Below are 20,303 nucleotides of genomic sequence, written 5' to 3'. Positions count from 1 at the left end.
CCGGGCCAGGGCTCGAACCTGTGTCCCTTGCATTGGCAGGCGGATTCTTAACCACTGTGCCACCAGGGAAGCTCCATAATGCACTCTTATATTTTCTATTTTATTTTATTTAATTTAAAAAAGTCTGATAACAACCCATGACACTGACATTATCAATGGCTAATGCGTTGCAACCTCCTCTTTTAAAAATGTTGATTTAGAGGAAGAAGAGATACAATGTTTTATAAGGACATATAACATTGACGGTCATTTCCATACCAAAAAGTACTTTTCACATACATTATTTAACCCTCACAACAATCCTGTGAGATGGGTATTTCCCCCAATTTACCAATGAGAAAACAGACTTAAAGATACAAAGTCATTTGCCATGTAGTTCAGAAGAGTGATGAATGGTGAACGCAGAAATGGAAGCCAACTTTTTCTGATGGAAAATCTCAGTCTTCCTCAATCTGCTTTGCCAGGCTGAGAGACACGGTTGAGTTTCGAGCTTTCGAGCAGACAAGGCAAACAATACCTTGTACAGTGTTCACTGTCTGATGAAAGTAAGCATGCACATTTGTCCGAACAAACTTCCTTCTTGCACTAAATCCCAGCACATGGGTTCCACAAGTGGGCTATGTATAATAATGAGTATTGTTTTCATCTGTGCCTTTTGCAGAAGGCACCAAATTATGATGAAAAAATTTTAAATGCAGACTCTTGGTAACAGTGGTGGAGACAGCTAGCTGTGCCCAATATCCATTCTACCCTTCCTCCTTTAATGCTGTTCCCTCCCATTAAAAACATTTTTTTAGTTATTATTCTATTTATTTTTTTAATTAAAATTTGTTTTTGAATTTTATTTTATTTATTTTTTTATACAGCAGGTTCTTATTAGTTATCCATTTTATACATATTAGTATATATAGGTCAATCCCAATCTCCCAATTCATCACTCCCCTCCTGCCACTTTCCCCCCTTGGTGTCCATACGTTTGTTCTCTACATCTGTGTCTCAGTTTCTGCCCTGCAAACGGGTTCATCTGTACCATTTTTTCTAGGTTCCACATATATGCGTTAATATACGATATTTGTTTTTCTCTTTCTGACTTACTTCACTCTGTATGACAGTCTCTAGATTCATCCACGTCTCTACAAATGACCCAGTTTCGTTCCTTTTTATGGCTGAGTAATATTCCATTGTATATATCCATTCATCTGTCGATGGGCATTTAGGTTGCTTCCATGACCTGGCTATTGTAAATAGTGCTGCAATGAACATTGGGATGCATGTGTGTGTGTGTGTGTGTGTGTGTGTGTGTGTGTGTTTTCGGTACGCGGGCCTCTCACTGTTGTGGCCTCTCCTGTTGTGGAGCACAGGCTCCGGACGCGCAGGCTCAGCGGCCATGGCTCACGGGCCTAGCCGCTCCGTGGCATGTGGGATCTTTCCAGACCGGGGCACGAACCCGTGTCCCCTGCATCGGCAGGCGGACTCTCAACCACTACGCCACCAGGGAAGCCCCTCGCTGTAGTTTTGATCTGCATTTCTCTAATAATTAGTGATGTTGAGCAGCTTTTCATGTGCTTCTTGGCCATTTGTATGTCCTCTTTGGAGAATGTCTGTTTAGGTCTTCTGCCCATTTTTGGATTGGGTTGTTTGTTTTTTTTAATATCGAGCTGCATGTGCTGTTTATATATTTTGGAGATTAATCCATTGTCCGTTGATTCATTTGCAAATATTTTCTCCCATTCTGAGAGTTGTCTTTTCATCTTGTTTGTAGTCTCCTTTGCTTTGCAAAAGCTTTTAAGTTTCATTAGGTCTCATTTGTTTAGTTTTGTTTTTATTTCCATTTCTCTAGGAGGTGGATCAAAAAAGATCTTGCTGTGATTTACGTCAAAGAGTGTTCTTCCTATGTTTTCCTCTAAGAGTTTTATAGTGTCCAGTCTTATATTTAGGTCTCTAATCCATTTGGAGTTTATTTTTGTGTATGGTGTTAGGGAGTGTTCTAATTTCATTCTTTTACATGTAGCTGTCCAGTTTTCCCAGCACCAGTTATTGAAGAGACTATCTTTTCTCCATTGTATATCCTTGCCTCCTTTGTCATAGATTAGTTGACCATAGGTGCAGGGATTTATCTTTGGGCTTTCTATCCTGTTCCATTGATCTATGTTTCTGTTTTTGTGCCAGTACCAATATTGTCTTGATTACTGTAGCTTTGTAGTATAGTCTGAAGTCAGGGAGCCTGATTCCTCCAGCTCCGTTTTTTTCCCTCAAGACTGCTTTGGCTATTTGGGGTCTTTTGTGTCTCCATACAAATTTTAAGATTTTTTGTTCTGGTTCTGTAAAAACTGCCACTGGTAAAAAAAAAAAAATGCCACTGCTAATTTGATAGGGATTGCATTGAATCTGTAGATTGCTTTGGGTAGTATAGTCATTTTCACAACGTTGATTCTTCCAATCCAAGAACATGGTATGTCTCTCCATCTGTTGGTATCATCTTTAATTTCTTTCACCAGTGTCTTATAGTTTTATGCATACAGTTCTTTTGTCTCCCTAGGTAGGTTTATTCCTAGGTATTTTATTCTTTTTGTTGCAGTAGTAAACTGGGAGTATTTCCTTCATTTCTCTTTCAGATTTTTCATCATTAGTGTATAGGAATGCAAGAGATTTCTGTGCATTAATTTTGTATCTTGCTACTTTACCAAATTCATTGATTAGCTCTAGTAGTTTTCTGGTAGGCTCTTTAGGATTCTCTATGTATAGTATCATGTCATCTGCAAACAGTGACAGTTTTACTTCTTCTTTTCCAATTTGGATTCCTTTTATTTCTTTTTCTTCTTTGATTGCTGTGGCTAAACCTTCCAAAACTATTTTGAATAATAGTGGTGAGAGTGGGCAACCTTGTCTTGTTCCTGATATTAGTGGAAATGGTTTCAGTTTTTTGCCATTGAGAATGATGTTGGCTATGGGTTCATTATATATGGCCTTTGTTATGCTGAGGTAAGTTCCCTCTATGCCTACTTTCGTAAATGGAGGGTTTTATCATAAATTGGTGTTGAATTTTGTCAAAAGCTTTTTCTGCATCTATTGAGATGATCATATGGTTTTTCTCCTTCAATTTGTTAATATGGTTTATCACATTGATTGATATGCGTATACTGAAGAATTCTTGCATTCCAGGGATAAACCCCACTTGATCATGGTGTATGATCCTTTTAACGTGCTGTTGGATTCTGTTTGCTGGTATTTTCTTGAGGATTTTTGCATCCATTTATTTATTTTTTTAATTAAAAAACAATTTTTAAAGAATGGTGTTTTTTTTTAATATTTTATTTATTTATTTGGTTGCACCAGGTCTTAGTTGCAGCTCGCGGGCTCCTTAGTTGCGGCTCTTGCCAGCTCCTTAGTAGTGGCACTTGGGATCCTTAGTTGTGGCTTGCAGGCTTCCTTAGTTGCGGCTTGCTGGCTCCTTAGTTGTGGCATGTGAACTCTTAGTTGCAGTATGCATGTGGGATCTAGTTCCCCGACCAGGGATTGAACCTGGGCCCCCTGCATTGGAAGCTCAGAGTCTTAATCACTGCGCCACCAGGGAAGTCCCTTTTTAAATTAAAAAAGAAAAAGAAACCCCTCCCATTTTTAATTAGACAAACGACCGTCCAGAATAAAGACTACACTTTCCAACCTGCCACGCAACCACGAGTTTTCATGTAACTAAGTACTGTTCATGAAGTGTAAGCAGGTGTGGTGTCACTTCCTTGAAGTGTCATTCAAGAAAAGGGGATGGTATTCATTTTCTATTGCTGCAAAGACAAATTCCTACACAGCAGCACAGAATAACAAAAATGTATGCTCGCTCAGTTTCTGCAGGTCAAGAGCGCCCCTTTGGCTCAGCAGGTTTACCTGCTCTGGGTTTCACAAGGTCAAAACCAAGTTGCTGGCCAGCTGAGCTCTGCTAGGGAGGCTCTGGGAAGAATTTGGGTTGCTGGCAGAATCCAGGTCCTGTGGTTGTAGGACTGAGGTCACCATTTCCTTGCCAACTGTCACCTGGAGGCATCCCTTAGCTCCTGGAGGCCTCTCTCCAGTCCTGACACGTGGGTCCTGCATCCCAGAGCCAGTAATGGCACCTGGAATCCTCTCACACACAGAATCTCTCTGACTTTTCCTTCTGCTGAGCTCTTGGATTCTGGCTGGAGAAAGTTTTCTGCTCTTAAGGGTTTGTATGATTAGATTGGGCCCACCAGATAATCCAGGATTAAGTTAAGGTCCCCAACTTAACTACATCTGTAAAGTCATTTTTGTCCTATAACAGAACATACCCACAGGTTCAAGAGATTACAAGGTGGACATCTTTCAGGGATCAATATTCCACCCATCATAGGGGCCTACCCTTCTTCCTTTGTTTCTTCCCTCCTGCTGCTTAGAAAGTGGGTGTCATAGCTGGAGTGCCCTATGGGACCGTGAAATGAGGGGCTAATTTAGGGGTAGCAGAAAGGGAAGTCAAAGTAACCTGGGCCCCAGGCAATTCTGAAGCAATATTCCAGTCCTGGATCACCTGCCTCCAGACTTCTGTGTAGGAGAGAAGTTAACTTCACTCTTCAGCCTCTGCTATCTGGGGTTTCCAGTAGTCACAGCCAAACCTAACCACACAGTAGCATCTAAGGAAGTGACTTATTAAGGAGGTCTGGGACATTCAGCTATTTTGGGGAGCCTATGGACCCCTAAACAAATTCCACTTTGTAAAGAGACTTTCTATCTTTGGTCAACAGACAATCCCTAAATTAGTTCAAACATGTATACCTTTCATATAAAGCTAGTTGAATTGGGGCATCAGTGCTGTCTGAACTGTAACTTCAGCATGGCTGGTTTTGCCTCTTTATTTGACAGAGTTGGTAGTTTATTTTTGCTCCTGCTTGGTCAGCACCAGTGTGGTTTTCCAGCCCAGACACGCTCTTGTGAAGATCCAGGACAATACCTAGCTACGCCCATCAGAGGGAGGATCTGAGGACCCAGACAAAAGGGCACACATTCATTTTGTGTCACTTGTTGTCAGCTCTGAGGTCTTCTGCGCGAAGTGCTGTCCTTGCTCTAGCGAGATGAGAAAGACCTCAGTTTCTGGAGGAACCGCCCCACCCACCCGTGTATGTGCTCTTACATACATGATTGTATTTAACCCTCACTCAATCACATGAGATCGCATTACCGGTAATTCACAGGCGAGTAGACAGACTCAGAGGGATTAAGTTATTTGCCCTTGTTCAGAAGAGCCATAAATAGTGGATGCAGAAGGGGAAGTTAAACCCTTCCCAGAGCGCTGAGAGCCAGCACTGTTAATTTCTGTATTTGTCCAGAGATCCTCCCCTCTCTTCTCCACTGGATCTCAGGACAACAGGCGACATGAAAGTTGGCTTGTGCTTTACAAAGTCTGTGTGTTTGTGTGTCTCCTCATCTAGAGGAGAAATAATCTGTACTTCTGGTCGAGAAAATTAGACTTTCAACATTAAATTAAAATAAACCTTGCATTTATTTATTGCAATAAATTCAATTGTACAGTATTTTCAATTTGTTTTTAAATCTTGGAGATTATTTTGTACATTTTATTGTGTTTCTAGAACTACTGAAGTGGAAATAGTTCCAGGTAATATAGCAATTTCAAATTGGCAGTATATCCAGACATATCCAGATGTGTGAAACTTCTGAATTTTTTAGAGCATGTATAAGTAGGAGAAATGATTTTTCAAATTCTCATTACCGTGGACATAAGACTAATTGAGAATTCAGGAAAATATTAGAATTTATTCAAATGATATAAATTACAGCAAAAACACAATTTTGTATGTGTAATGATGACTAGATGTGAGAGTTCAGTGTATTCTATAATGCAGACAAGAATCTTGACTGTATGCTGATGAAACAGCAAATATTTAAGGTGTTTATATGTTCTCTGTTTAGGGAAAGACTAAACAATTCAACATGAAAGTGAATTATAAAATATTGCTTAAGGCTAGAGCTATCTATGCTTTCAAAAGCCATAGCATTTCACTTATAGAAAAAAATAATTTTACTTAAAAAGGAATAAAATTTTATTGTCCATTCTATCTCATGATATATAAATGTAGCATACCCTAATATGGGAACCTGGCATTGGCAGGTAATCACTAGGTAGCCTAAAAGACCTGTATCCGTCACCTTCACTGTCTAAACAGCTACTGGTAGCTACTATTTGTAGAGCTTGACCTCTTTTTTCCTACTCCGAGTCACCCGCAGATCCTTTCCCCACAGCTGTCCACAAGCTGCTACAAGCTGTCCACATGTAGCAATTTCCTGAAGGCTGGCTGCCAGCTGAGTGGCTCCGTCACTCCCAGTTCTTTTTCAGGGAAGACTTTCTGCTTCCTGTTGCCCTGCCCCGGCTTCCCATTAGGTTTATTGCTCCCCCATCTAGCTTGTCAGAATGGCTTTGAGTAAAATTCGATTTAGTGTTAACCCAGAACTTCCCTCTTCTGACCCTTCTAAGTACTTGATTTTCAGGAGGGTTTCTAGGTGATGCTGTTGAAGTATGAAAGACCTCAGTTGTGAACTTTTTTCTTAGAAAAACAATTTTAATTCCTTATGCAATCGTGCAATACTTCAGCAATCAGCCAGCTTCTACCAAAGTTCCAACTTGTGTTCTTCTAAAGACAGCTTTTCCTGCCTGCAAACACTGTGTCAACACAGAGAATTGAGACAGTTACCTGAGTGGACAGTTTTCATCAGCAGCAATGTCATCAGGCCCTTGGGAGATGGCTGCGCTGGGCGGGGAAATAAAAAGAGTATATAGTAAGGTGTCCGTGGTTCCTACGTACACCCTGATCATTGTCACCACTGCAGTCCACATAAGACAGACCCTAAACACATGCACACAAATGCACACAGGCCAACAAACAAAACCAGACACACGAAGATAGACTCACCCTAAGACACACCCACACCTACATAGAAACCCAGATCTGGGGAGAAAGAGAAGGAGGAAGAGAATGGGAATGGAAGAACAGGCAGACTTCACCGACTTGAAAGGGCAATGCCATACTTAGATTTCATTCAAACTTAAATGCATTGAACGGAACTAGTTGAAGGAGAGGATGTGGAGAGAGGAACGGCCCTGGACGCAGGGCCAAGATTAATCTGGGAAATCAAAGCAGCCTTTGTGGTTCAAAAGGAGAAATTTGGGGAACCTGAGTGACTCCTATGGACTCTGATCAATTCACCGATAATCAGTCCAATTTCCGATTGGGACGACCAGGCAAGTGCGGCTTCCAGACGTGTCGGCACAGAGAGCAAGAGCCCAGTAAACCTTGCTGGATGCATTCCGGCGCCAGTCCCGGATCGAAAGGGGCAAGTGAATTGCAGATGCCAAACCCGTTGAAAACAATAGGCAGGACCTGAAATCACCACCAACTCAGATGTTGTTATTGCGTGGTATGAGTTTGGCTTTTAAGGTGAGAACGTCTTCGAGTAACCGTAAGCAAACCTACAGGAAGGACTTTATCGCGAAAGAAAGGAGGACTTTGTCGGGCACTGTTGCGGACACCATGAGACCCGACGCTGTGCACGAGGAGGCCCGGGTCCTCGACCCCGGCGCCGGCTCCCCGTGGCTCCTGGTGTTGGGTGTGTGTGTGTGTGTGTGTGTGTGTGTGTGTGTGTGTGTGTGTGTGTGTGTGTGTGTGTGTGTGTGTGTGTGTGTGTGTGTGTGTGTGTGTGTGTGTGTGTGTGTGTGTGTGCGTGTGTGTGCGTGTGTGTGTGCGCGTGTGGCGCGGGGCCCGCGCGGGATCTTGCGGCGCCCGCGCGGGATCTTCCGGAGCCCGGGACTACAGTCGTGGGCTGAGCCCGGACAGTGCTGCAGCCGCCTGGTCTGCGCGCGCCATCGGCGCCCGGCGGCGCTCCACGATCGTACCTCACCGCGGATGGAAGATTCCGGGAGGAACGGTGGGGTTCATGGTCCAGCGGGGATGCCCTTCGGAGAGTGGCGGACGTGGAGGCGCGGACGGCGAGCCGGGGATGCTGCGGCGCTCGGGCCGACGCGCGCTCGCAGCGGCTGCGCTCTCCGTTGGCCGAAACCCCGTCTCCCTCCGCCGAAACCCCGTCTCCCTCCGCCGAAACCCCGTCTCCCTCCGCGCCGAGGCCGCTTTCCCGGGCGTTCGCGGTGTGCGTCTGTTCACTGAGGGCGAGGAGCGCGCCGTGCCCGAGGAGCAGAGGGAGGCTGGCAGCCCCACAGCGGAGGTGGGTACCACAGTCACCTCGGGTTCCGGCACCCGGCGGTAGCTTGAGTGGCCGAAAGAGGCCGGGCTGGCTGATTTGTTTCGGGCTCCAGGGAGGTCTCACTGTTCAGGACTCCTCACGCGAGAGTCTGGGCGCGTGCGTGGGCTCGGCTGGCAGGTCCGAGCGCCCCAGCGCCCCGTCGGCCGAGGGTGGCCGCTCAGACTCGGAGACGCGCACGTCCAGCCGCACGCGGGTCGCCCGGTTGGGGCCTGACCTGGACCCAGTGGCCGGAGGGGTCGGGACTACGCGCTCCGTCCCGCTTCGGGTGAGGCCCCGCGTGGCTCCGGCCCGAGCTCGGTCGCCCTCCTTCCTGTCTTCCGGGCGCATGTGGCGAGCCGGGCTCCGCTCTCCGCCGCCTCCCTTGGTCTCCCTGGGTCTCCCTGGGAGACCGGCCTCTAGTGGCAACTACACTTCGCCGCCGCCACCACGTGCCCTGGCGACTGTGCGCCAGGCCCGGTAATAAACTTGAAGGACATCATCTCATTTCGTCCTTGTGCTGAGCCCATTTTATGGAAGGGAAACGCAGAATTCAGGGGTTTGTTCCAGGGCCCGCGTAGTTAAGGGTTGGGGGGACCGAAAACCGGGCCTCTTCTGCGCGGAGGCACCAGCCCCGGCGGTCGGAGCCCCAGCCCAGCAGAGCGGCAGAGCCGCACGCCAGCCGGAGTCAGACCGCGCCCTCCGCCGCCGAGCCCGGCCCCGGGCGGCCCGCGCCTCTTCTCCTCGGGTTGGCGAACCCTGGAACCCCCAGCGGGGAGGCCGCGGCGCGCGGTTGGGCCCGGAGCCTCGGAGAGGGCGGCGGCTTCCGCGTGGAGCCCTGAAGACCTCCTTGGCCTCAGAGGACAAGCCTCCGCACCTCCACCAACCGGGCGGCCGAGCTCCAGCAGGTAGGTCCTCCCTCCACCCCACAGCATCAGCTTCCCTGGTGTCAGATGAGGACAGGCTCTCCTGGTGAAGGATGCTGTGGGCAGTCTATTTATCAGGAAGGGCGGCGTTAAAACTAGGACGCGCTCAGTAAAGATCAGTGGTTATATGAACAAGAGGAGGTTTGTCAAAGGAGAGGGGCTGCAGGAGACTCGGGAAGTCTCTGCAGCTGCGATTCCCCAGCTGCTTCCGAAAATGATGATGATGATAAAACAACCAATATTTGTGGAGGGATAACTACTTTCTAGATACTGAATTCAGCGCTTTACATGTATTCTTTGGTTTAAACCTCACAACTCTATGAGGTGGTATCCGCTTTCACTTTACGGATGAGAAAAGCGAGGCAGGGGGAAGTGGAGTAATTTTATCAGGGTCACGGCTGGTATTTGAGGGACCCGAGGTCTGAATGCAGTCTTGCTAGAATCCAGAGCCCAGGCGGGTGTGGAGAGGCTGCAGGGGCTCACAGCCCTCAGCAGCTGTGAGACGTCTCACTGATGAGGAAGTTCTCCTTTCAGATCCACAGAACCTTCTTTTATTCGGAGGGGCGTTATGACTCGATTTCTCTCTCAAGAAAACCGCACACACACAAAAAAACAATAACAAAACCCAAAAAGCAGAAACAAAAACCACCAACAAAGCAAAAACAAACCCTGCATCTCTTTGCAAACGAATATAATAGCGGCGACTCTCGGAAGTGAGCCGTTGTCTCGGAACCGGTGGAAACGCTGGGGAGGCGCCTTCAGGCGTGCACTGGGGCTGTGCTGCCCGTCCAAGGGCCGCGGGGAGGAGCAGGGTGGCCCGGAGGTTGGAAGCCCACTACGTCGGGGCCTGTGTGCCCCTAACACAAGATACTCTTGGCCCTCGGGCTCCAAGGGTGGAAACTCATCCAGAGCAACACTTCCTTCGGAGGAGCCCCCGAAAAACGCCTCGCCTGGACGGCCGCTTTGGGCATTTCTCTGCCCCCCTCGGTGCGGGGCCGGGTGGCATCTCTGGCTCTGCACTTATTCATCGACAGCCCGCCACACTCCGAAACCCCATGCCTATGGGCTCTACTGCCTAAGAAATTAATTCATTTTCAGAAGTGACTCCTAAATTTACAATGAAACAAAACACCTGAAAATCCACCTGCTGATACGCTTTCCCAACCTAAAACCCAAACGTGGTGCCTAACCGGGTTTCCCTGGTTAGTGCCAAAAAAAAAAAATTCTGCTTTAATTTTTTAAATGAATTGGAATCATTGCACTGCAAGAAGGGTTTGATACAAAGCAAGCGGAATCACTTTTCTTCTCTTTCCACGTTGTCTGTATTTATTAAACGTTTTCCACAAACATCACCTGAACACGAGGCCCAGACCCTGAAACAAGCAACTGACCTGGAAACCACAGACCTGTTTGCAAAGAACTGTTAGGTAATTTTAAAACTTTAAATAAAAATAACCATCTTGCCTCAAATTCCCCAACCACATACATTTTCATCATCTCTAAGGATGAGGAAGTCATACCCTGTGGATAGTTTCCAAGGTGGGTCAGGCCACCCTGATTGTCCCCACACCGTCTTCCCTGCCCTGAGATCAGGAACCAGATCCCCATCTGGAATAGAAAGCTCCAGATATCTTCAGTGTAGTGATTGCTCAGGGGCCGTCTTTCTTCCCCCAAACCTTCGCTCCAGGCCCATCTCCCCTTGCCGTCTCTGGGAGTTTGGGCACAAAGGGGTGTACAGCGATGCTGCCGCTGCCCCTGCGCCCCAGCCCTGCCACCGCCCAGCCACGCTTGCAAGACGTTCTTTTCTTCAGAGGAAAGAGGTGGAGGCTGAAGGATGTGTACTGGTGAAGGATGTGGTTCTGCTAAAAGGATTAAAAAAGAAGAGGAGAAGGAGGAATTATTCTATTCCATGGGCATTGATTTCACTAGGTCTTTGAAACTTCAGATGTTTCCTTTCAGTTATTTCTAAACGTTAAGGCAGAGGCTGGAGTAAAAATGGCTCTGTTCCCCGGGCAGGTTGAGGCGCTCCATCCAGTTTGCCTGCTGTGTTGGGGACGGTTCCAGTTTGTATAATTTCTGTTGTCTTTTGAAGAGCCGGCTTCTCTAAAGAGGTCCACGGTTCTGGAGTGATGGTACCTGCACGGCAGCACAGACGTTGCCAGTCCAACAGTATCACCCAAAGAGACCCCAGATATTTCAGAAAACGTCTCTTCTCCTTCCAGAAGGTGGGCCAACGTCTCCCCACCGCGCCCCAGTTGGCACTAGGCGCCTCACAGCCCGGGCTCTCCCCTCCAGTCTGGGGTGGGCCGCCCAGCTCCTGCCCCAGCGAACGGCCTGGACCAGTGGTCACACCCGGGGTCCTGGGTCCGCGCCTCCCTCCTTTGCGGGTGGCCGATGCCACCGGGCAGGGAGGAGCCCCATCTCTCACCGAGATTCTTGCGGTCGCAGAGGCACCACACTGGAAGGCTGAGGCGACGCGCTAAGGCCAGGCGGCAGGCGGCCCTCCCGGGCGGCGGCGGGGACCGCGGGCGGCACAGCACCCCCGGGGGGCGGCGGGGGCGGCAGCGCCAGCAGCTCCTCGCCCGAGGTCACCGCGCAGTCCTGCTCGGGCTCCGCGTCCCTACCGCCCGCGGCCACGGTCCCGCTGCTGCGCTTCTTGTCCTCCTCCTTTTTCCACTTCATTCGGCGGTTTTGGAACCAGATCTTGATGTGTCTCTCTGTCAAGTTCAGCATGACGGCCAGCTCCACCCGGCGCGGCCTGGAGATGTATTTGTTGAACAGGAATTCCTTCTCCAGCTCCAGCAGCTGCGCGCGAGTGTAAGCGGTGCGCGTCCGCTTGTTCTCCTCTGGCTCCGCTGCGTAGGCACCACCTGCGGGCGACACAGCACGTGAATGTGGTCCCTGATCCCTGGCTTCTCCTGCCTGTCCCCACCCGTGCAGTCCAACCCTTTTGCCCCAATCCTAGGAGCCCTGACCCCTTCCCAGCCGCTCCGGCCACCGAGCTCAGGCCCTCTATCCGAGAGCCCAGTCTGGGGCACGCAGCCCTTCCCTAGTACGGTTTGCCTTTTCTTGGAGGTCAAAGCTGCATGGGTTCTCTCCGTGGCTCTATCAACGAGTGGTTCTAGAATGTTGGTTCACTTAACCGCTGTTTGGGTTGGTGCTGATTAAAATGCACATAACAGATATCTAAACCGACTGGATTCTACCAAGGCAAAAAAAATGTCTTTAATACAGTACTTAAAAAAAACCTTTCTGACGATGACCCACAGTAACAAATACATTTCAGATCATCACCCAGTTCACACACTGATATGTGTAACTGCCACACACAAAAATTTAGGACCTTAAACCAAACTTTACCACCTATGATGCTATCTAATTTCTCCTATTGTTTACTGTTTCATTAAAAACAAGGTTTCAACCCAGTAAATGGATTTCACGACCGACTAATGGGTGCAACCTTCAGTTTGAAAAACCTTGAGCTAATAAAATTCCCGAGGTTATGACATATATTGTCATATCTGACCATATATTATCTCTCTATCAAGTTATATTGTAGTCAGCCCCAACTCAAGAATTGGTAAATTCTCTATAATTGTCATTCTAACCTCGGCTGGGCACCTGCCCTGGACGAGAAGGGAAACCATTCTGAGCCCTGGAGAAGGTCAACCCCAGCCTCTGTGTCCTGGGCCCCAGATACTGGCCAAGGCAGGAGGGGAGGCTAGGGAGGGGAGCCTTGGGGCCGGATCCCCCACTGGGGAGCTGAGAGCCTGGCAGGGTAGAGGAGCCCCGAGCCCGGGTGGTGCGGAAGCGACAGCCAGGCCCGGCCTGGTAGATTAGCACCGCTCACCCGGTGTTTGTGGCTGTGCGCCTCCAGGCCCTGATCTTTTCCTTTCTGGGTGACATGCCGACTGCGCCCAGGCTGTGGACTCTGGGGTGGTGAGTTCCAGCGAAACACGGGGAAGAGTCCTAAATCGGTGTGTACGTAGGGCAGAGGTATGTGACATTTCTCCTGCAACTAGAGTTGAAAAGCTAGTGTGTGTGTTTCTAGAATACAAGCCACCAGGGGTTTCCCCCCAGGCCAAGAGGAGGTGCCCAGAAGCCAAGGCAGAGGCTCCGGTCCGAGTCAGCAGAGTCCTGCTTGCTGGGGGCGTCTCTCGGAGTCTGAACACTTCCAAGCCTTCCTTGGCTTGGGAGAGAAACGAGGGAGCCTTAAAAGAACGTCTGAAAAGGTCCTCTGAAGTTCGTAAATTCAACCCACAACCTCGCGGGGCTTTGGCCCTTTTTCAGCAGCCTCCCCAAAGCTCTCTGAGAGGCTGCGCAAGGCCCACTATCCCAGGGGTGCTGTGCCTAGGATGAGTTGGCAGGGGGTGAAGGCGTAGGATGGAGGCTGTTGGTGGTTTTGGGAAGACGTCAGGGCCCCCAGCCTGCACTGTTCTCCAAGGCGCAGGGGGAGGCGTTTAGGGGCAAGCCCGCCAGCAAGGCAGCCGCCGTTCATTTCTTAGGGCGAGGGTTTTGGAAGTTCCTGTTGTTAGTAGTGTGCATATCCGATCTACGTATAAAGGCCCTTTGGTCACTTCTTTCTCTCCAGGGGTGTGAAACCCCAGTAGGAGCGGGCAGGCGGGCTCCCAGACCCTTGAAGTTTGGTTCCTTCCAGAGCTTCCGGGGAGGACAGCCCTGGCTGCAGCAGCATCCTGCAAGCAGCTGCCCGGAGGGCGCCTCCCACCCCCCAGCCCCCGGCGGGCTGAGCCTGCAGTGGGTCAGAGGGCGCAGGCAAAGGCCCCTCCGACCGCGACCCTCCAGCCCGAGGAAGTCACCCTTCCAGAGCTACCCCATGCCCCGGCAAGGCTGCCGATTTTCCTTCGGGTTTTCCTTTCCGGCTCTTTCGGTCCGCCCGAGCCCAAGCTCCACCCGAGCAGCTGTAACACCCCCGGGAGGTGGGAAGTTACCCCACCGCAGAAAGGCTTTTTCAGGTCCTCCCTCGCATTCTTCCTGGGGAGGCCGCGAGGAGGGCCGGGGATTCGAGAAATGCGCGCCTCCAGCCCCCAGCGCGCCGTGGGAAGGGGGCCCGGGCGGGAGGCAGCTCCTGGCAGGAGACTACGGACTGGGAGTCCCGCGCCCACGGCCCGGGGACGCCGTCCTCCCGCCTCCCAAGAATCCCGCATTTGCCAAGGCTCCGAGGCCTTTGGCCGCGGCCGCGTGGGCTGAGGAAGGGTCGTGCGGGGTTTCGCCACCGGTGGGGAAGATCGCGGCCGAGTTTGGACCCTGTTCTGCCTCAGGACCTGCCTGGTCCCCAGACAGCCTTCGCGAGAAGGTGGGGAGAGGCGAGCCCCGGGGATGAGCCCGGATCTCCCCAAGCCCGTCTTGCCTGCGCCAGGAGCAGAGTTGGGCGGGCTAGCCAGAATCGGCAGGCGGGGGCCGAGGATTCCCGGGGCGGGAGGCGCGGGCACCTCCAGCCTCTTTCCCCTGACTCCCGACTGTTAGTTGGAAGGAAAAGAAAAGTCCACTATTTGCAGTGCAGGTGTGACTAGAAGTGGCTTCGGCACGGAAGCGATAAGATTGTGTGGCGGCCGCACAGGCCGCGCCAGAACTCGCCGCCGGCTCTGGGCCGGGAAGACCTTCCGTTACAGGCCGGCGCCTGGGGCTCCCTGTTTCGCCTGTGCCAGAGGGCATCTCCTTCCTCGAACTGACTGGCAGGGACGCAGCGCGGGGAGAGCCCGTCAAACACTTCCGTTGGTTCAAAAGTGAATGAGCATCGCAGACGCCTCTCCCAGCTGCTCGGCTTCGAGGGTGAGCGACCAGTCCTCGGCCCTGCGGTGACCCCCAGCCCCGGCCGCTGGACACCTTGCACGCTTGGGTACGGCTTTCCTTCTCTGCTTTTCTGCACCTACTTAGTGCCCCTGAGACGGCCTGGCTTTCTTTACTGGAGCCGCCCGCGGGGGTTGGGGGCGGTGCTCAAGGCGAGAAGGGGCCCGGGGCTCCGAAGGCGCGCTCCGGCCGGGCCGGGAGCATCCCAGAGCCCTGCTCGGCTCCCTCGGCGCGCCCTCCCGGGAGTCCTGGGTGGGCGGACCCCCACCTGGGGGAGGATTGGAGGGTCCGAGGCCTTGAGCTCGGCCAGGCCTAGGCTCGCAGGGACAGCGCGGGCTCCTGGAGTTCAGCGGACAGGGAAGGAAGGACTTTAGGCTGCCAGGAAGAGAGCTGAGTGGGAAAGACGCTCCAAGTTGGACCAGAAAAGCGCTTCTTTGCAAAATGGCCTGGTTAGCTCCCTGTATGCTTTAGTCCGACTCTAGGTTATCCATAAGGTCTGGGGACGCAAACTGGGAGAGAGTCCTGGGAAGCGCTTGGAGGTAGGGGCAGCCGGGCGGAGAGCGGGTGAGGACAAAGCGGGCGGGAGCCAGGCTTACCTGCCCACTGGCCTTTCCACGCGTGAGCCTTGGTAGACTTCATCCACGGGAAAGGCAGCTGGACGCGGCAGGGCTCCTCCAGGGCGCCCGGCTCAGCTCCATCCGGGAAGGGCCCGGCCGGCGGGCGGGGGAGCGCGAGCTGAGCCGGGAGGTGGTGGTGGAGGTGCGCCACCGCGGGGTCGTCGGCGAGCGGGGGCCCCTCGTACGGGGAGATGTCCGGAGGGCTGCCCTGCTCCAGCGCGCCCAGGGCGCCCGGGAATGGAGGCGGAGGCGGCGGCGGCGGCGGCGGCAGCGGCGGGGGCTGGCGGCCCATGTACAGGCACGCAGGGGGGCTGGCGCTGAACTCTGGCGCCGGGCCCCGCTGGAACGCGCAAGGGTCCTTGTACAGCTGCGTGGCCGCGTAGTACTGCTCCTCGCCATTCATGGCTGCCGCCCGGCCTTGGGGACCGGGAGAAGGGGGCTGGAGCCAGGGACTTGGAGCTGTGCGGCGCTCCCACTCCCGGAGGCACCCCTGCAGCTTTGACAGCTCGGCACCTCTCGGAGAGGTGACCCGGTGCCGGCGGGACGGGCGGGCGGCCGCTGCGCCATAGGCTCCGCTGTGCCCCACGTGGCTCTGCCTGAGGCCATTATTGGCCTGGCTGGCTGCCTTAAGAAGCCGGGCCCAGGTACCCACGAGCGCCTGAACGTTTCAGTTTTCTCTTTCAGCCGAGTTTACTACACCTGTATGTGCAGTTGGCAGTACTCGCCAAAGTGGGGCACGAATGAAATTACTAGACCTTCTGTTCACTTATAGAAACATATTTTCCTCATACGTTAAACAGTCTATTTTCCTTGTACGTTTGATAATATACATATTAGTTCATTGGTATAATTTATAAATATACATCTGTTGCGGTTGTACACAGACTTTTAAAAAATTGTTAGGGAATACGGTCAAAATATTTTGCGGACCCCAGCTCTACAGGTCGGAAGCAGTTGGTTCTATTTTATTTATGAAACTTGTACACAACCACGAGTGATGTCAGTGAACTGGCACATAAAGATCCAGGATTCGCAGTATGTTTTTGCCTGTGGCTGTGCTCCGGGGATTTCTGGAGTGTAAACTATAACTTCAGAAGCATTCACAGTGGCTTCTAAATTTTTTAAAACGGAAAGGCATTATTAATTTTTGATTTTGGGAAATTGGGGTTCATTTGGCCAGCTCAGAATGCAGGTTCCTACAGTGGCAAGGGGGAAAAGAAGTAGCGTCCCCTCTTGTGTCTCGGAGGCGGGGGCAGGGGCTTGGCCCCCGGTTTCCAGATCCTTGATGGCTCCCCACGGATCCCGAGACCTGGCCGGAGTCCGTCAGCTGCAGAACATCGATTCCCGCGTCCGACTGAAACAAGGCAGGCCTGGGAGAGGAGCGTTCAGAAAAGAAAGAAAAGCGCAGCGTTTTTATGACAATGTCAGTGTTTGGCTCCCACCGATTCGGTAACTTCTGGGCCCTCTGGGGTCCTCACTGAATAGAGATGCTTTTTCGGATCCAGTGGTGCAGACGGACTATCTCCGGGTCGCGTTGGCACATAACCTCGGACCCAGGCAGGATCAACGCCGCCGACCGGTTCGCCTTAGGCGTCCTGCCGAAGTGACCACATTCCTCGAACCGCCACGAGGGTTTTAGAAAAACTGGACACCACTGCAGAAAAGTCTGGGCAAGAGGGAGCGTGAACCACAAGGAACCAGCAAGAGGAAATCACTGCACTGACTTTCCTAAACCGCAAACTACATCCAGTCCTTTACGAGGTAGATTTAATATGTTTCCTCGTGGTGGAAATATACGAATGCATACGGATTGAGTGCGCTACCCTGAAATACGCCTCGTTTTCATTAAAAAGCAAAAGCTAGTTGGGAATCTGGACTTCTCTACAGATTCCTTCTCTTGTGAGGTGCTGGTGCCGTGTCAACATCTGTGTTGGGATGAGCGCTGGGCACCGAGTGGTCCCCGCGATGGTGGGGACGCGCGCAGCTCCGGGGGATCGTCGGAGCGCGGCTCTCGCCAAAGGGCAGGCTGAGAGCGGCCGGGCAGCGGGGGTAGTTCCGGCGATTTCTTCAGGGAAAAGGGCCACCTGCAGTCCGAGGGGGCCAGGGAGCGAAAGGCCGTGGGACCCGCGCACCTAATCTCTCCGCGCCCGCGTCAATGAGTCCATTGTTCGCGGCGTCCGCGGAGGACCCGCTATCACCGGCCGCGAGCGACCACATCGATCAGGAGGGCAGGGCTGGAGGGGGGTTGCCGGGCCGCGGCGTGTTGACCCTCGGAGATAATCTGCCGAGTCGCCGCGGGTTGACTTGGCGACGTGGTTATGAGCGGGCGGCAGCACCGCTTGGGACAAAGATCGGCCACCTTTCCCCTCCCCCTCTCTCTCTTCTCTTGCTCTCGCTCGCCTCCTCGGCGGTCCCTCTACTAGGGCGCTCCAGCAGCCCCCTCCTCCCCCTCCGCTGCTGCGGCCTCGCCCGCCCCTCCCCCCAGATCCAGAGTGTTTACTTTGCACTTCTCGTCTAATTGCACATTTCTGTAAATTGGTCTCCATTTCGATGCTTCATTTGCTCCCATTTAATATTTTTGCTCGGCCCTGCAAAAAGAAAAGAGGCACTCAGCAGAAAGCAAATCCGCCCCCCGCGCGCGCTGGCAAAATCCGGGAACCCCGGGCTGAACCACGGCAACACGCGGGGGGGTGGTGGTGTGGGCTGGAGATGTCCCACCCAGGCCTCCCCACCCTCACAGTGAGCATTTTCTGAGGCTGGCTGCCCAAAAAAGTGACCCAGGAAACCACGGCCGAACAGCCGCTTGTTATTGTTCTTATTAGGTGGGAAGAAGGTAGGGGGATTTTTGGATTGGCTAATTATAATGTACGTACATATACCCGCCACCGAGCAAGGTCGTGTGTTGTGTTTCTTCTGTGGATATAGCTCAGGGTATCATAAAAGCGCCAAGTCCATTACAGGTGAAATGCATTTCCGCTCTGAATCCCCGCCGACGCCTGCGCCCCTCTCGCCTCGCACAGGCCCGGGAGCGATACTGAGCCATTAGGCGAGAGCCTTCTCGAGCCATTTAACAGCAGCTCTTATGGATAAATAAACAAAAAAGGCTGTAAACCAATTATAGTGTGGACAGTGAAAAAGTCGTTTATTAGCAGGACGTCCTGATGGCCCTCGCTGATATTGGAGGTCCTCTCCTGCCCGCTTCCCCCTTCCCTTCCCGAGGCGAGGTTTGGCCCTGGAAAACACAGGTTACCTTGTTCTCGATCAGTGGCTGAGTCTTCCTCGGTGGTTTCACAAGCACGCCAAGGGCTGAATTTGGCTTGGCGATGAGAATTTTTAAGCCATTGTATTCCAGTGTAAAGAGGAAACAATATGTGAACATCACTTAACTCTGAGGCTGTGTTTGTGATGCATTTGTGTGGAATTTATTAGAGGGTGTCCTTTATAATTAATTTGATGTTAAAAATAAAAATTAAATTATACCGAGTTGAAGCACTAAAGCTAACGATGTGATGTGTGGAATGAGAATACTCCTTCCATAATGTACTTGGAATTTTGGTAGATTACCCGGTCTTTAGTCCCCCCAGGGTAGTCATCTCTCTTACTCCAGGATTTCCTGAGTCTGGTACCCAGGTCTGAGAGAGGCCAAGGAAAACCTAATTTGTTCAGGAAAAAGGACCTCAGACTTTGAGTCAAAGACTTTCCATTGATTCCTAGGACAAAATAATTGAGCAAAATTAAGTGGAGAGTTGAAATTATTTTCCAGGTAATTCAGCACCCCCATCATATAGATAAATGCAGCCTAAAAATCTAAGTTAATTGGACAATTGTCTGTTCTCTAACTTACTGGCTCTCTTTATGGTGAAAGAAGAGTGGAAGGGGTCCATGGGGGGCTGCACCCCAGGACTGGGCTTAGTGCTTCTCTCCTGTCCCCCCCCCACCAGCCCTTTCCTCCTGTTTTTGTTTAATCCTCTGAGGCCCTCAGTTTACTTTGCAGCTGAAAGGAAAAGTGGGAACGGAAGTCCAGACTCCAAAGGGTCTAAGCTCCCCCCTCCTCCAGCATCCCTGTGGCTGCCCTTGCAGCTCTGGGCTCATCCCCGGCCCTCACCCAGGCCCCCATCTGTGCCCTGTCATCCAGATATGCAGTCTCTAGAAACCCCAGGCCTTGTCATTTCCCTTCTCATCTTAGTCCTGGATAACCAGCTTCTTGCTTCCATTGAGGTTTCCTTTCTTAGCCCTCCACCGCCCCTCCCATCACCGATTCCTGACTAATCCTTTGTTCTCCTGGGAGCCTTTCCTTACCTCCAGGTTCCTGCTGGAGCCCAAAGAAGCCTTGACCCACACTTTCTGGTCACTCCAGCCGCCTTCCTGAGCCGTTCTGCATTTCACGTGGCTTAGTGGTTTGAAGGAGGAGTATTTTCAATTTATTGATCAAACACCTATATAGCTGTTACTGTACCTGTCTGCTATGTCTTTGATGACACAAATTCAGTAGTAGAAATTTGTTTTGGCTTTGGTATATGATGGAAAGGTCTTAGGAGTTGCATATACCTGTGTTCCAAATCTGCCCTGCACAAGCTGTGTCCCGTGGCAAGTTATATAAGTCCCTGAAAGCGCTCTGTCCTTATTTGTAAAATGAAACCAAAGGTACCATGTAATATACCCATCGCATAGAGTAATAATAACAGCAAACACGTGGAGCCAG

At 51.5% G+C, this 20,303-nt stretch overlaps 1 protein-coding gene across 1 annotated transcript; it reads right to left on the bottom strand.

Annotated features, from left to right (window-relative positions):
* Positions 1-11,600: 11,600 nt before the first annotated feature.
* On the bottom strand, positions 11,601-16,004 carry PDX1 (pancreatic and duodenal homeobox 1; the record flags this gene model as incomplete). Its single annotated transcript, XM_082859359.1, has 2 exons — positions 11,601-12,046; positions 15,581-16,004. 2 exons carry the CDS (start codon positions 16,002-16,004, stop codon positions 11,601-11,603), a joined length of 870 nt encoding a protein of 289 aa, XP_082715485.1.
* Positions 16,005-20,303: the final 4,299 nt, after the last annotated feature.

This window comes from Leucopleurus acutus (assembly GCF_964270905.1).
Source record: "Leucopleurus acutus genome assembly, chromosome: 18".
Taxonomy (NCBI): domain Eukaryota; kingdom Metazoa; phylum Chordata; class Mammalia; order Artiodactyla; family Delphinidae; genus Leucopleurus; species Leucopleurus acutus.
Note: the sequence above shows the minus strand (reverse complement) of the source record. Positions and strands in the feature narration are given on the sequence as shown.